This window comes from Mustela putorius, unplaced genomic scaffold (genome assembly GCF_011764305.1).
Source record: "Mustela putorius furo isolate JIRA1106 unplaced genomic scaffold, ASM1176430v1.1 tig00000874_pilon_pilon_pilon, whole genome shotgun sequence".
Lineage (NCBI taxonomy): Eukaryota > Metazoa > Chordata > Mammalia > Carnivora > Mustelidae > Mustela > Mustela putorius.
The window spans coordinates 8,322,479-8,338,948 of NW_025421505.1; the positions used below are offsets into that span (position 1 = coordinate 8,322,479).

At 48.2% G+C, this 16,470-nt stretch overlaps 1 protein-coding gene across 2 annotated transcripts in view; it reads left to right on the plus strand.

Moving 5' to 3' along the window:
• DNAAF9 (dynein axonemal assembly factor 9) overlaps window positions 1-14,178 on the plus strand; it is a 131,548-nt gene extending 117,370 nt beyond the window's left edge. For both annotated transcript variants that reach the window (XM_004772877.3, XM_004772878.3), the window contains exons 31-37: window positions 583-669; window positions 5,126-5,232; window positions 5,549-5,623; window positions 7,306-7,511; window positions 8,627-8,692; window positions 9,803-9,896; window positions 10,700-14,178. In XM_004772877.3, the coding sequence (XP_004772934.1) occupies window positions 583-669; window positions 5,126-5,232; window positions 5,549-5,623; window positions 7,306-7,511; window positions 8,627-8,692; window positions 9,803-9,896; window positions 10,700-10,812 (748 nt within the window). In that variant the 3' untranslated portion in view covers window positions 10,813-14,178. The remainder of the gene's footprint in view (window positions 1-582; window positions 670-5,125; window positions 5,233-5,548; window positions 5,624-7,305; window positions 7,512-8,626; window positions 8,693-9,802; window positions 9,897-10,699) is intronic.
• The last annotated feature ends 2,292 nt before the right edge of the window (window positions 14,179-16,470 follow it).

Consider the following 16,470-nt stretch of genomic DNA (forward strand, 5'->3'; position numbering starts at 1 on the left):
AATCTTACCAATAATGTCTAACTGAATCTAATCATAAGGAAACAACCAGACAGATCCACATTGTAGTAGGACACAGGACAGCTGGCATGTACTCTTTAAAAATGTCAACTCTGTAAAAAAAAATTTGGAAGAATTACTCTACATTAAAGGAAAATAAAGATTATAAACTCAGTAAGCAGTGCTTGATTGGATCCTGGGTCCCCTCTCTGGCAAAGCAGGGAAAACTTGAAAATGGATTAGATCAGTACTCCTCCAACTCTAATGTGCTATAGATCTCTTAGGGATCTTCTGATTCGGCAGGTGGAGTGGGGCCAGGGATTTTGTGTTTCTGATGAGCTTCTAGATGATACCGGCACTGCTGGTCCACAGTATTAAGTTCCTTGGGTATAATAATAGTATTGTTCTAAAAGAGAATGTCCTTGTTCTTAGGAGAGGGAGGCATACTGAAGGATTTAGGTGTGCAGTAACAGAAAAAAGAAATGCATATGTGCTTGTGCATCTGTGGGGGTGGGTAGGAAGCAAACTGGGCAGGTTAAGATTGATCATCCTAATTAACCTGGGTTTTTCTGTATGCTTTCAAAGGAATGAAGACATTGAGCTGATTCTCTCAGAAAATAGTTTTTCGAGTCCTCAGATGCTACGGTCACGATATTTAATGTACCCTGGCTGGCAAGTATCATCATTGAAAAGTAGCTAAGATTTCTTTGTAAATGCAATGATGTATTCATTTACAGAAAAAGGAAGAAAGAAAGAAGAGAAGGAAGGGAGGAAGAAAAAAGAAATTTCAGGTGTTCTGCAAGGGTGACAGTGGCAGCTGGATGGCCTGCCATGTCCCAGCAGCTGCTGGTCTTGCTAGGAGCCCAGTGCTCCATACATCTTGGGCTCCAACTTGGGAGCCTTGCTGGATGTTGAGACTTAGGGAGTGGCCCTGTGGGCACCAAGAACATCATGTTCTTTGTTTCTTCTAGCCTCTATTGAGGGTGAGGTGGCTGGAATGGATCCAAGTAGTTACAGCCTTCCCAGATGAGAGTCACTCCTGAGAATACAGTCAGTCCTCTGGGTGGGGGGGGGTCCCACCTGAAAGGTAGGTTCCCTGCTGTTGTGGCCCGGGGGATGTTTATTCTCTCCTGGCAGCCTCACAACATGTGAACCTCTCCTCCAAAAGGGAGTGGAGGAGGAAAGACAGTGCCAAGGGCACTGTAGTCGTATTAGTGCCAGCATCACTTGAGCACCCACTTTGTGCTTCACATTATTCTAAGCTCTCCAGGACAGTAGCCACCAGCCGTATTTGGCTATTTAATAAAATGTAAATTAATAAAAATTAAGTAAAATTGGTCTCTCAGTCATACAAGCTACACTCCAAGTGCTCATTAGTTACCTGTGGCCAGCAGCTACCACATTGGACAGTGCAGATCCAGAACATTTCCATCATTACAGAAAGTTCTATTGGACAGTGCTACCCGAAGAGCTCTACCTGTTTTGTGTTACCTCATTAATCCTCAACCCAAGCCTGCAAGGTAGACTCCATTATTTCCCTCCTTTTTAAGGATAATGTAAGTGAGGCAGCAAGGAGTTAAATGTTGTTTCAAATTCATATGGCTAATAAGTGAAAGAGCTGCATATCTAACCCAGCTCATGTGGCTCCAGAGCCCGTATGCTCAGCTGCCGTGCTGCGCGTGTTCCTGTATAGAATGGATAACTGTTTCCGAGGTTCAAGGGAAGACAATTACCAAAGCTTGGCCACAAGTATTCTCCTGTTGATTTGGATTATCTTTGTTTTCCTTACTCATTCATTTCCCCAGACACCTTTCTATGTCCTCCACACCACTCCTTATGTCACCAGTATTTTATACCAGCAAAGAACTGATTTGTACTATGCTGGTAAAACAAACAAGTCCAATATGTGAAACTGAAGATTTTTAGGCATATTCTAGAAGTAACCTCTGAGTTAGATCATACTTGCTTAAACCATAGGTGAGTGGATCATCCCTTACGCCTGAACGAGAAAGTTATATCTTAGCTAAAAAGAAACGGTAGAGCTTCTGGGTTAAACCTTCCTCTTCCGTGACTGGGGCTACTGACCCTTCTCCTGCCACACCTCTGGGCCTGGTGCGGAGATTCCTGCTGTCTCCACCTAGTGCCTAGGGAAGCACCCATTCTGTAGTCCATGGTGACTCATTCTGGTCACTGTGCACATGAACTTAGCTCAGGGCACAGATCCTGGAGGCAGAATGATCCTAGAGAGAGCCACGTATAAAGTGTTCATTAGAAGACTCTGTGAATCTAAAGTCTGAAGCCTTCTCTTTACCAGGAAGATCAGCTCTTGTAGAGAATCGGAGTTGGAGGGGCCTTACAATCACCCTTTGGCTCCTCTCTCTTCTGAGTTCCTTCCTAGGAATCAGATATTTTCATCTTTTAACAAGATGGCAGCCATCAGACTCCTACTCATCCCTATATATTTTCCCCCCTTCCTCACTGAGTCAGGGCCCACTCAGAGTGAATAGGGTTTAGCTCTAGATGTGCTTGCTCTGTGCTCTGCATATTCTCAGCCATTCCCCTCCCACAACCCTCTCTGTGCTCCTCTACCCCACCGCACCCCCTTTTCCTCTGGTAGAAGGCTTGTTTCTAGTCTAGCGGGAAACCTTCACTCTTTTCTTGGCCCCTCCCAATTTCCCTAAGGATTCAGGCTCTAAACAAAGAAGCCAGAGAGGCCAGTGGTCTTCCATATCTTGGGAGAGGGCAGGAAGAATTTATCAGTACTGCAAAAATGTTATACCAGCACCTTACTTTAAAGAAAGCATAATGAGGGGCACCTGGGTGGCTCAGTGGGTTAAGCCGCTGCCTTCGGCTCAGGTCATGATCTCAGGGTCCTGGGATCGAGTCCCGCATCGGGCTCTCTGCTCAGCGGGGAGCCTGCTTCCTCCTCTCTCTCTCTCTCTCTCTCTCTGCCTGCCTCTCTGCCTACTTGTGATCTCTGTCTGTCAAATAAAATTAATAAAATCTTTAAAAAAAATAAAAATAAAGAAAGCATAATGAGTAAGATACTTTCAACAATACATGTGATATAAAATTCAAATCTGTAGAGCTATTTTAAAGCAAAGGAAATTAATAAAATATAATAGACTGGAAGAAAATGTGTGCATCATATGTGGCAAAGGGTTAATATAATATTTGAGAAGCTTTACGCAGTCCATATAGATGTGGACAGTTCACTTTTTTTGAAGATTTTATTTATTTATTTTAGAGTATATGACAGTTAGGGGGACAGAGAGAGGGAGAGGGAATCTAAGGCAGACTCCATGCTGAGCATGGAGCCTGGGCAGGGCTTGATCCCATGACCCTGAGATCATGACCTGAGCTGAAATCATGAGTTGGACACTTAACTGACAGAGGCACCCAGGCGCCCGGCACAATTCACTTAAAAGCAAGTATAAATGGCAGCCATGGTAACAGAATTCCACTTTAATAATATTCAGAAATGTAAAAAGATGCCTCACTGTTGTTTGGCTTGGCATCTATTACACTTAACCAAAAATATCTGTAAGAATCATTGTTGGGGGAAATTGTTGTGAAACTGAAACACTCTTCTGCTGCTGGGAGTGGTGTAAACTATTACCCCTGAGATGGTTATATCCTTTCCTGGATTGATTCTGTCATGGGGTTTCATCTCAAGGAAATAATTCAAGAGAAGGAATGACAATTCCATAATTTTGGCAGCTGGGTGATGGGGGTTCATTGCACTGTCTATCTTCACATGTGTTTGAAATTTTCCATAATAAAAACTTTAATTTTTTAGATACTCTGAATATGGCATGTGTTTTTTAAAAAAAAATTTTTTTAAAGCAATCTCTACACCTAGCGTGGGGCTTGAGCTCACAACCCCAAGATCAAGAGTCACATGTTCCACCAATTGAGCCAGCCCCGCGCCCCTGAACATGGGATCTTCTTCTTCTTTCTTTTTTTTAAATTTTTTCCCCACCTAAGTCACAGACCACTTTCTTTCTTTCTTTTTAAAGATCTTACCTATTTATTTGACAGACAGAGATCACAAGTAGGCAGAGAGGGAGGCAGAGAGAGAGGAGGAAGCAGGCTCCCTGCTGAGCAGAGAGCCCAATGCAGGACTTGATCCCAGGACCCTGGGATCATGACCTGAGCCAAAGGCAGAGGCTTAACCCACTGAGCCCCCCAGGCACCCCAACATGGAATCTTCTTAATGAGCCTGTGCTTGGCATTAGATTCCCTCTCCCTCTCTCTGTCCCCCTAACTGTCATATACTCTAAAATAAATATGCCTGTGCTTGGCATTAGATTCCCTCTCCCTTTCTCTGTCCCCCTAACTGTCATATACTCTAAAATAAATAAATAAAATCTTCAAAAAAAGTGAACTGTCCACATCTATATGGACTGTGTAAAGCTTCTCAAATATTATATTAACCCTTTGCCACATATGATGCACACATTTTCTTCCAGTCTATTATATTTTATTAATTTCCTTTGCTTTAAAATAGCTCTACAGATTTTAATTTTATATCACATGTATTGTTGAAAGTATCTTACTCATTATGCTTTCTTTATTTTTATTTTTTTTAAAGATTTTATTAATTTTATTTGACAGACAGAGATCACAAGTAGGCAGAGAGGCAGGCAGAGAGAGAGAGAGAGAGGAGGAAGCAGGCTCCCCGCTGAGCAGTTCAAAACTGAAAAAATAGAGAAGAGATGCTCCAGCTCTTTAGTTCCTTTTGGAAAGTGTGCACATCCAAATGTATGGTCTATTAAGCTGACCTCAAAAGTTGGGATATAGTTGAGGCTCTGAGGAAGAGCTCCAGAGGTGTCAGGAGGAACCCCCAATCTCAGGTGGCACACTGGTAGGCTTCAAACATAGATGGGGTCTGGTTTCACGGAACTGCTAGTCTACAGACCTCCCTGCTCTAATGGGGCAGCCATGCTTCTCAGTCAAGGTGAAAGAGACATACACATATTTAAAATAAACGTTGTGTATGCAAAATGTCACATAAGTAAGAACTCAAATATTATAGGATGAATGATATGTAGTTCATCCCTGAGTGGTATATAATAACATTCCAAACCCCAATTACTTGTACTTACAACTTCTTAAACTTTTTAAGGTATGAAGGTAAATTTGATTCTGGATCAGTCTTTCCACTAATGGTTCAGATCTGCGTATGGTTTGGTCGTCCCTTGGAGAAGACTCGCTTTGTCGCCAAATGTAAAGGTAAACCTTGGTTGGGACCCTGATAAAAGAGTATGTCAGAGTTGTCCCTGTTTCCCGGCACCATTTTAGTTCATGTGTGCTGTTTTTTCTTCTTGCTCTTGGGATCTGAAAACAGGCAGAGGGATTTGAGGTTCCAGGAGTGCCCTACCCCTGGAAACAGTGGCAGAACCACTGGGAGGGTCTGGTGGAGGAATAGCGTATAATCCCTGGTCCATGGAGTAGGGATCCTTCCCATTCCCTAACCCTCCTAGCTGTATGCCCCAAACTTGGCCTCTTCCCCCAGGTTGGTGACAGCTTTGTCCTCTTCTTCCACCAGCAATTCAATCTTCCATCAAGCCAAGTCCCTTCTCTGGAAACATCTACCACATCCTGGGCAAAGTGAAGTTTTCAGGTAACTGGGGAGTTGGATTTAAGAGTCCTGCACTATAGAATGCTCAGATTCTCATGATGTGGATTCATAGCTTCTACTGGTGCTCTGCAGACCACAGATACCTCTCAGGCTCTCTCAAAAACCCTCCCATCTGGGCTTAACACCAGTGGCTCTTCTAGTCCCCCCACCTTTCTGCAGGTCCTGCTCCACAGTGCAGGATGTGTCCTATCTTACCCCTGGATGGCCTGCCCAGGGCCTCTCTGCACAGCTCCTTGACTTCTTATTCCAGAGACTCTCAATCTACCCCTTTCAAGCCATCCATGGCCTCCTAGACCTGTCACCAGGAGCTCCCCCAGTGATGAGCTCTCCAGCTCCAGATCCATTTCTGCCAAAGTCTTCAAGCCTTCCACTTGCCTTCTCCCTATTTATCAGCCTTAGACCTCTGGAACCCTCATGACTTGAAGTCTGTTCATCCCAGGCTGGAGGTCAAGGAAGGCCTCAAAACAAGGAATTAGTCAACTCAACATTGAGGAAGGGGAGAATATTCAAGGGAAAAGGCACTGCACGTGCTTTGGAACCAAAGCAAACAAGGCATATTGCAGGAAGCAGAAAGGGTTCACTGTGGCTGAGGCCCAGTGGGAATATGTCTGTTAAGGCATTTTAGCTTTTTTAACAGAAAACACCAACTCAACTAGCTGGTGTTAGCTACATCATAAGAAGTCAGGAGGTCAGGCAACATAGCAGTGCCACCGAGGACACAGGTAATGTGTGTTCTTCCATTTTTGATATGTCAGCTTGTCTTCGGGTTCCCAGCCCTCATTGCCAGGTATTGCTACAGATCTGGTGTCACCTCCAAACACAACATCCAGCTGATAGAGAGGCTTTTGTTGGGGGTGGCTTTATCAATACAGACGCCTTTTACTGAGGCACCCCTTGCCTCTTCCTCAGCAGACTTCTCTCATTGCCCAGGATTGAGCTGCCATGCTTTCTGGGGAACTGATACTAGAGAAAGAGCAGGTGGTGGACAGGCAACCATCAGTGTCTGCCATAGGGAGCCACTGAGAGTTGTAAGCATGGGACCATGTCACCTGTGTAAAGATCTCTCAAGGTCCTTAACCCATGTCTTTGGCTTTACTTATGTTACTGAATCTGAAACTTTGGCCCCTTACTCCAGCCATCTTCCCTCAGGCTCCAACAGACATCCTCCTCCTTGCTTCAAAGGTCGTCATGCCATCCCCTTCCCTCTCACTTTGTTTTCGTTTTTATTTAGACCTCTCAGTTAACCTTACTCAGTTAACCTCTCTTTGTTTTGGATCCCTTTCCCATCCTGCTTTTTAGGGGGACCTAAAAAACAACAACAACAAAAAAAAACAGTCCTAGCTTTCCTGTTCCTATTATGTGACCCTCCTGTACCACTTGTATGTTGACACTCCCTTTACCCTTGGCCTCTCAGGATTCTGCTGAGACCGAAGGGGCTCTCCTCTTATAGTCCCCTTCTGGGTTAGTGATGTCCACCTGATTACCAAATCAGCCAAGCCAGAAACTTACATTGCTCCTCCCTCTCTTAGTTCATCCTTTTTAACTTGCCATGAATCATGGCAGTTTTCCCTCCTGCATATGTCACAGGAATCTGTCCCCAGCTATCTGCACGTTACAGGCTTAGTGTAGCGGGGACTCAGGGACTACGTGTGTTCTCCCTGCAGACTCTGAGAGGGCCATGGAGGTCTGCCACAACACTCTGGCCAATTCCTTGAGCATTGTCCCGGTTTTGGAGGGACCCTCACCACCACCTGATTCCCGAAGCACACCTCAAGACAGCAACGGGCAGCAGGAGTGTTACCTCGTGTTCATCGGCTGCTCCCTGAAGGAAGAAAGCGTCAAGGACTGGCTGCGGCAGTCAGCTAAGCAGGTGGTTTTCAAAGCCCAGACACCTCTGGCACAGATATGACCAGCAAAGCTCAGAGCTGCTCCTGGCCTGCGGGTAGAGACCCCTCCAGGAGCCCTCTCCTGGTCTACGCTTCACAGGCTCAGCTGGCACTTTCAGGGATGCTCTGCAAGTGGGAGGAACCTCTTCAAGGGAGGAACCTTGAGGGTAACCTCGAGGCTGACCTGGGCTTACAGCCATTTCTAATTCTTTCGCCAAGGCAAATTGCAGTTACTAGGTGGCTTGACTGGGACCTGGTTGAAACCTAGTGGTTCCACATGGATCCTGGGTCAGCCTGGCAGTCTAAACTCAAAATGTCTTTTCTTAGCTGAACCTAATTCAGGGGCTGTCCTGTGTTCTGAACCCAGGATCCTTCTGTACTTGGGTTCTCTCTCTAGAAAAGAGAAACAACAAAGATACGCTTACAGCTATTTGTAAACCAAGACTTTAAGCACTGATAACAGTGAGCCCGGGCGCTGGAAACAGGCGCAAGGGAAGATGATGCTAGCCAATAGAGGCATATAAGCATCTTTAGCCCAATACTGCAAAGAAAAGTAAAAGCCAGACTGGAGTAAAATCCTCTCATATGACACAAGCTGTGGGTGCTAGGCCTCTTAGCACAGCCTCACGGGTTTAGCTTGACTTAGAACTCTGGAAACAAAATTGGCTGGGCCCTGGGTCCTTAGTTGGAACCTGTCTTTTATACTGAGGGATGGCTGTGTGTAGGCTCTATCTTTCCCAGATAAACTGGATAAACCCCTAAATGCTTGACTAGGGGACCTCATGTTGTCCCTTTGTCTGCATACGTGGCCCTGGTGGGGCTTAGAGTCGAGGCTCTGCAGATACAGGAACATGCTATTGCAGAAGTGCTGGTGTTCCCTCTGCTGTTTGTTTCCCCTGGCACACAGGGTAAAGTGGTGGTCAGTGGTCTCCCTGAGGGGCAGACAGGATGTGTGTTCAGACCACGATGCTGCCTGTGCTTGCTTTCCCTGCTGCTGGGATCTTAGTCATGTCACCCCCAGAACCCTGAGCCCTCCCCGCCCAGGTACTCCCTCAGCTCTGTCGGGATCTGACCCCTCCCTTCCTCCATCTCTGCACAGAAGCCTCAGAGGAAAGCCCTGAAGACCAGGGGAATGCTGACCCAGCAGGAGATCAGGAACATCCACGTGAGTCCCCTAAGAGCCCCAGGGCTATCCTGGGCTGGCACAGCTCCATCCTTTAGAAGTCCCCAAGTGAGGGGGCTATTTGTAGACCAGGCTGGGGATCTTCCGTCTCTTAAGCCACAAAGGGAAGCTGGGTAAGGAGGAACCTCAGACCATCCAGCCTTGTAGCCTAAGAGAGGAGGAGGGTAGAATGACCTCTGGTATGACCTGAGCATGAGATAGAGGAGAAGCAGTGCCTGTAGGAGGAAGGGGTGACGTGGAGCCCTGTTTTGACACACTGTTGAAGCAGCCACAGAAGTCCTTTCTCCTCCCACCCTTCCTTGCTAGATAAACCACAGATAAAGCAACAGAGCCCAGGAAAAACTGTCTAGATCCAGAAACTGCTGATAAGCAGGTGGTAGACTCCTAGGACCAGCACGAGAGGCTCTCTGCTGAGCCTCTCAGCCTTCAGGCTGACTACTAGCCTCTTCCCCAGTCCCAGCCCCCACTGGCACCTTTTCCTGAGGGCCTTGGGGGCAAAGGCTACAAGGGACACAGAGTCCAGACCCCAGCACAGACTGTACCACTTCTCCCAGTAATGAGCAGGTAGGAGAGACTCTGGGACCCAGGAGCCCCTGCTTTGGACTTGAGGAGGTCCCTTCATATCCAGCTCCTGTCCTGGGCAACCCTCGGTGCTCCTGGGAAGGAGACTGTGGGTACCTCAGAAGGCAGTCATGGTAGTATGTGTTCCCTCAGGAGCAGACCTTGAACATGGATTTGAGTGCAGATCACTTATTTTGGAAGTGATTCTAGGAGACACTAACAGAGAACTGAGAGAGTAAGGGAGAGAAAGAAGGGAGACGGCTAACAAAGGGTGTGTTATCAAACCAGTACCACTGAAGAGGTGTGGAGCTTAATCCCAGAGAAGCTCCCAGAGTTCCTCCCTGAGATGAGAGCTCGAGAACCTCCATCAGTCACTACTTGAGAACTGCTGCGGGGAGAATATTCCCTTGTGTATCTAGCCTTCCATGGGGCAGTGTGTGCTGTCTTGCTAAGGCATAGGCTTGTCTGTTTTTCATGAATGAGTAAATGATAGGAAGTGGTCAGATAATTTTAACAGGAATTTTCTTGCAGGTGAAGCGCCATCTGGACCCCCTGCCCGCAGGCTACTTTTACAATGGCACCCAGTTTGTCAACTTCTTTGGTGACAAGACTGATTTTCATCCACGTATCCTTAGAATCTGTGGTGGCCAGGTTGGGTGTGTGTGGAAGCCTGAACGTAAAGAGGGTGTCTGCTAGAGCCATTGCAGCCCACCCCCTAGAGCATACTGGGTTCTAAGAGCGCACAGCAAGCCACAGAGGCAGACTTTTCATTTGGGCCGTTGAACGTCATTAAGGTTAATTTTGCCTTCATTCAGTGATCACTGAAGCACCTGTGGGTTGTAGTTTCTTTTTCTTTCTTTTTTTTTTTTTTTAAGATTTTATTTATTTGAGAGAGAGAAAGAATGAGAGAGAGCATGAGAGCGGGGTGAGGGACAAAGGGAGAAGCAGACTCCCTGCTGAGCAGGGAGCACCATGTAGGGACCTATCCCAGGACCCTTAGACCATGACCCAAACCGAAGGCAACTGCTTAATCGACTGGGCCACCCAGGCGCCCCTGTGCATTGTAGTTTCAGTGTAGCTGCCATAACATCCTACGTTCTCTGGTCATCGAGATCATAATCTACAAGTTGGAGAGACTATACGTGATTGCAGTAGTTAATCTGGGGGAAGGTGGACAGAAGTCTATGCTCTTGAAAGCTGGAGGGCTCAGCTCTAGGACCTCATGAAGGAACCTGTGCCAACCCTGGCCTCTTCTCTGTAGTTGGGGTGCGGCCAGTATATAGGAAAGAGCCCGGCAGGTTGGCTTTGTGTGGGCTGGGCATTCAGTCCTTCAGTGTCCCCCACCTCAGCTGCCCACAGATCCCTCTGGGCCTGGGCAGGCTCCCTTGTCCCCCCAGCTCAGGGCTCTCTTCCTTAATGAGATGCCAGTCATGGACCAGTTCATGAATGACTACGTGGAAGAAGCCAACCGGGAAATTGAGAAGTATAACCAAGAGCTGGACCAGCAGGAGTATCACGATCTCTTTGAACAGAAGCCCTAGGGGAAGGCTGGGCCATATGTCCTGGAAAACGTCCACCCTGGAGGGGGACGTTTAGATATGGGATAACCGAACCTCAGCTCTCCCAGGCCCCTCCCTAAAGGGGCTGTCTTTGTTCTTCTTGGCCTTTATGTACTGGTTTGAGTGCATGTTGTCTTTATTCTCTATACAGCGCTGAAGAGCATCACCTGCACCACTGATGGGGATGGGGGTGGGGGGTCCTCATGAACAATGAGCAAATAGGGACTGCCCTGTTTGTGCGGCTGGCAGCCCGGAGCCTCTGGTCTCTGGTCTCCGGCCCGGAGCCTCTGGGTCTCTGGTAACAGTATCTCCTTTGGGCTGAGGCACTGTGATGGTGGGGAGAAGCATTTGTTACACAGGGGAGCTGTTGGGATGCAGAAGGAACCCTGGCTGCCTCAACAGTGGCCATGCCCCGGGGACCAAGCCACCACAGGCACTGGCCTCAGACATTGCCCCAGGAGAGCCCTGTCCCCAGTGGACAGTGCCTGTCTTCCTGCTTAGTCCCCTTGCATTGAAGGAGCAGGCCCTGCTGGCCTTGGGCCCAGTCCTGGGGGGGAGCAACCCAAGCCCTGCTCCAGCCCCACCCACAGGGCCAGCAGCTTGGGCTAAGATGAGGGGATGTCCCTTATAGGCTAAACTGAAGGGAAAGGCATGTTGCTTTCCAGAAGCATGTGGCTTTTGAATTGATACAAGCGGTCTCCTTGGAGGTTGATTTTGAGCTCCCCTTGTCGCCTCACTGTGGTTTGCCTCATTCTGGGGCAAAAGCAAACCTGCTGCTTCAGCCTCCCTGTGATGCCTTCCCTTGCTTTTGAGGGGAACACCTGCAACTGTTTAGTCTTGGGCCCAGGGCTGTCATCACTTGTGGGGCATCCCGGAATGGGGCTCACTCTCCAGCACCCAGCCCTCCCTTGAGCCTTGCCAGGGAAGCCTTGGTTTGCAGCCACAAACTTCAGGAAACTTATGTCCCCAAGCATTGTTGCTGGCCCTGGACTTGTTTGGCTCCTGTCAACTGGGAATTTCAAAGAATTCCAATATCCAATTTAAAATTCCTTTCAGGGTCTTTGTTTTCAGCTGGACTGTAAACCAGAGGAGAATTACAAATGCATCCCGTACCTGACTTCCAGAATTCGAATTATGGGGGAGGGGGAGGTCACAGGCACTGATATTTGGATGATGTCTGTTAGGACTTCAGCGCCTCAGCTGCCTAGACTGTAAATGCTTTCTGAATTTCAATTTTTTTTTTTTTTTTTTTTTGCATGCCTTAGGAAGAAGCACATAGACAAAACCAGCAAAGTTTCCAGTAATGTAGAGGGGTTTTTGAGAACAGCCCCTGGCACAGAGGAGAGACTGAGAAAGGATGGAGCACATGTGGTGTGTGTGCCTGGTCACTCAGAGGCCTCCATGCAAGTAGCAAAGCAGGTGTTAAGAGCTTGTCAGTAAAATGTACTTATATTAGAAAAAAATAATCTGCATTTGAAGCCAAATGAACAAAACTCCAAATACCACTAAATAAGAAATCTTGCATGAAGAAAGCCTTCTGAAAAGGCCCATGTGCTCCAGTCCCAGCTCCCAAAGCTGGTGATGACAAGGGCCCAGGTGTGGAGCCCATGTTTGGGAGCACCTCACTTCTGTTTGGCCAGAGGCTGGGGTCCACAATGGGCCTGCCTCTGCTTCAGAATCAATAACATAGATCTTAAGTGCAATTGATGAAATAAGCAATGAGTTACTGTAGCTTCTTTTAGCTCTACTGAGCTCTTTTTAAAAACTCAAACTTGAGCAGCCTTAGAAAAGGGAGAAGTGGGGTGGGTGGGTGGGTGGGGGGAACCATAGGCCATTTACTCCAGGTGGGTTGCTGTGAACTTTTAAATGAAAGCTCTAGATTGAGAAGCTTGAGCCATTTCCTGGCTGCTGCACAAATGAGTTTTTAAAGAGGGTTCAGAGCCCGTGTATAAAAGCGGGTCTTCCCACTGCGTGGGGCTGTACTACGTGGTGGTCTTGGTTTCTGACCGTGGTCCACAGAAATGCTCTCTCACCAACTTGCCCCACTGTCCCAATTCCTCTACTGTTAGAGGGAAAACTGTGATTACCTCAACTTGAATATGAAACTGTGATTGAAAAAAGTCAAAACGTTAAGAAGTTCCAAAGCCAAAAAGGCAGAACTGGCTGAGGCCTCCGTTGACGCTCCTCAGCCTGCTCGGGGGTGTGAAGGGGCACATTGGCGAAAGGGCATTCCTTGGGGCGCACTTGCTGTGCCCCCGGTAAAGAGGCACACTAGCTGTATGAGCTCTTTGAGGACTGAGGCAGGGAGGACACTCCTCCCCCCGCACTGCCCCTTCTGGAACCTGCCAGGCGCCTCTGGGTTCTGACTGTGAAGTTTAATATCCACTGGATTCCTCTGGGAGCTCCAGGTGGAGAGACAGGGTCTTAGGTTGTCTTCAGAGGAAGGGCCATGACACTGTGTTGCAGATTTTGACCTTCAGAGTGGATACCAGGGACCCAGCAGAGATATCAGGTGTAGTAGGTTCCTTAGGGACAGGCAGAAGTCCTCCAGGGGCTTACGTGCTTTTTGCCAACTTTCCTGTTAGCAGCTTCAGTTTTATATCACCCAGAGTGAGTGTGATAATGTTGAAGTCGCTGAAGTTATGGGTTATTTTACGTTTTGATGTGGGATTTTCTTTTTTTTTTTTTAATTGGGAGGAGGAGGCAGAAATTGGAGAAAAGGGATCACCCTAGGAGGGGGCTGCTGGCACGGAGTCCAGTTAGTCCCATCCGAGCCCTGGGGGCTCTCTGACCTGAGGCCAGGACACTGGGCCCTGTGGGTCGCAAGAAGTTCCCTCCTAAATTCTATTAGGATTTTGGAGAATTTTTGCACAGTAATAAGCTCTGGGTTGCTCTTTGGGCTTCTCAAAAGGGAAAAGTTAACTCAAAGATTGTAAACTATTAAGTATTGCAGCGTGTTGCTGACGTAGTTGGATAGTTGTACCTCAAAAAGTAGGTGAGAAAAGGCTTCCTTGTCCCAGGTTGTCAAATACTAATGACAGAAGAGCTCACTTACGTGCCAAAATTCACTTTTATACTAGTTTTTCAGTGCTTTAATATTTGTAACTTAAATTTTAAAACTCATATTTACAAACACTACTGTAACTTCAGTGAAACTGAATTGTGTGATTGAAGCTTTTTGCTTATTATAGTATTTATTACACTACTTAATTCAGTAAATATATAAAAGTAGCCTTCAATTTATTTTTATATTATTTTACATGTTTTTACCTGCAGTCGTGTATGTGAATTTACCTTGGTAACTGAGATGTTATGCTAAGGACCAATAAACTCTCACTGAACAAGCAAGACCTGGGGCAGTTACATGTTCTTGTGGACTCAGCTGTGTGGGGGAGGGCAGAATATGTATGTGGCTTGGGAAGGCCCACCCCCAGGGCCTTGGGCCCTTCCTTCAGCCTCAGCCTCCTGTTGGTAGTGCTTTGCTGGGCAGCTGGGAAGAGACCCTTGGGGCGTGCACATTCCCCTCCCCAGACCCCAGAAGGCCCACAGAGTGTAAGGTTCATGAGACCACCCAGCGTGCGGATAGGTGCTCTCGGGACTCCCAGAACCTGAAGAGGGGTTTGAGGAAGCCTGCTTGTGGCCACTGGGGTCCCCCCGGGACCCCAGAGAAAAGCCAGCCGGGACCCCAGAGAAAAGCCAGCCTGCCCCCCATGGGGCCCTGGGAGAAGCTGCATCCATTGCTGCCCTTGTGCTCATCCTGGATGGCGGGGCACTGGTCCATTCGCAGCCCCTCACCCTGACTCCACGGTGGTTGACAAGCTGGTTGGGCCAGCCAGAGCTCCATGATGGGGCCCCTGTTCCCACTTTACAAATGGGAACGACTGAAAATGAAGGGCCTGGGGGGTCAGAGCCACTGCCCTGGCTCAATGTCCCTCCAAGACGCCCCTCTGGTGCTGCCCTGCCCAGGCGCCTAGGAGCCATTCACTCCAAGGGAGAGGTCGTCCAAAGGCCCGCAGCTATAGCAGAATGGTCACCAGCGCCCCTTTCCCCATATTGCAGGGGAGCCTGGCTGGGGCCCGCTGGCAATGCAGGGCAAGGGCTGATTGCCAAGGCGCCGTGCTTCCACAGAGATGGTGCTTTCTGTCCCGCTCTCAAGGCAGGGGCCTCTGGACAAGGGAAGTGCCCACTGGGAAGATGGAGAGCTGGCTCAATGGGGAGGAGGCAGCCTCCCTCAGATGGTGGGGAAGGTGATCTTCGGTTTGGAGGTTCTGTGTGCTCAATTGGTCATGTACAAACCAAGGCAAAACTGCATGTGTGGGGCCCAGAGAATTGGGGGAGGAGGTGGCAGAAGCATCCCCTTCCTCACAACCCTTTTCTCCAGAGTCTCCCGCCTCCTAGTCCTGCAGGACCAGATTTGAACCTTGAGGGAGCTCCTGTGCCTTGAATTCCTGGAAGACCACCAGGATTTGGGGATTAACCTCACAGTTGTTGGGGAGATGGGAGAGACGGTATATGTGGAAGGGCTCCTGGAGGGGATGATCCTTGACAGCCAGGAGGACTTCGAGGCCAGGAAGCCTGGGGCTGGGCAGGGGGCCTGTCCCCACCTGGAGCCCACAGTAGGGCCACTGGACTACTGAAAGCTGAGGGCATGCTTGACAGAGCAGGAGCCTCAGAATGGAGGGATCCTGGCTGATCGGTGGGAAGTGACTCAGAGCAGAGGGGGTCAGGTAGAGCTGCTGAGTATCATAGCACTCTCAGGAGCATGGAGAAATAGTCATGTGTTCATTTCCGTCATACAATCTAGGAAACAGTCAAGCCCAAAGGAAACAGGAGAATCTGCCCCGCTGCCAGCGCATGATAGAAAAGGAATGGCTTGGTTGCTGTACAAAGAGTCTAAGGTGGTGCCAGCCTCAAGCTGGACCTAGGCACTCAGATGTCATCTGAGCCCTCTCTCCATACTTGGGGACCTCCCTCTCCCCTGGCACTGAACTTCCTTTGTGCTACCAGCAGCCCTAACACCCCAAAGGGGAGACCCAGCCTCCTTCTCCAAAGGCAGCACCGAAGTCTGAGGTCACATTGCCATTCCTGACCCAGTCACAATGGTCAGGAATATTCTGACTGGCCTGGCCAAGGGTCACTGTGCATTTCCAAGGGCCTCCCCAAAATTAGGCCCACTGGGGAATCTCAGTCCCCCAAAAAAGGGCTTGCTCCCCTAAACCAGCATGGCAGACTGTTTCTGAGCTTTTCTGTTAAAATCAGATATATACTTGATTTTTTTAGTTTTGCTTTCTGCTAAGTCTCTTCTAGTACAGGTGATAACACAATGTTGTTCTGTTGTGGTGGTAGTGATTTTTAACTAAGGGGGAAAACGATTTGATACGAAACATTCCATGCAGTAGGACCATTTCCCCCTGCAGTCTGAGAAAAGACCACCATTATTTGGCTCTCTAGTGCCTCAGCATGCTCAGGGACACCATTGTTCCATGGCAGCCTGTTTTGAGGATCTTTTTTTTCCTCCCCTAAATAGGAAAGATCTTATAGACTGTAATGTGGGGGTGGACCGCTGCTCCACATTGCTGGGGATGAGAAGAGGACTAACTGGAGAGTGATTTTGAAGGAACAATTGACAAGTCAAAATGA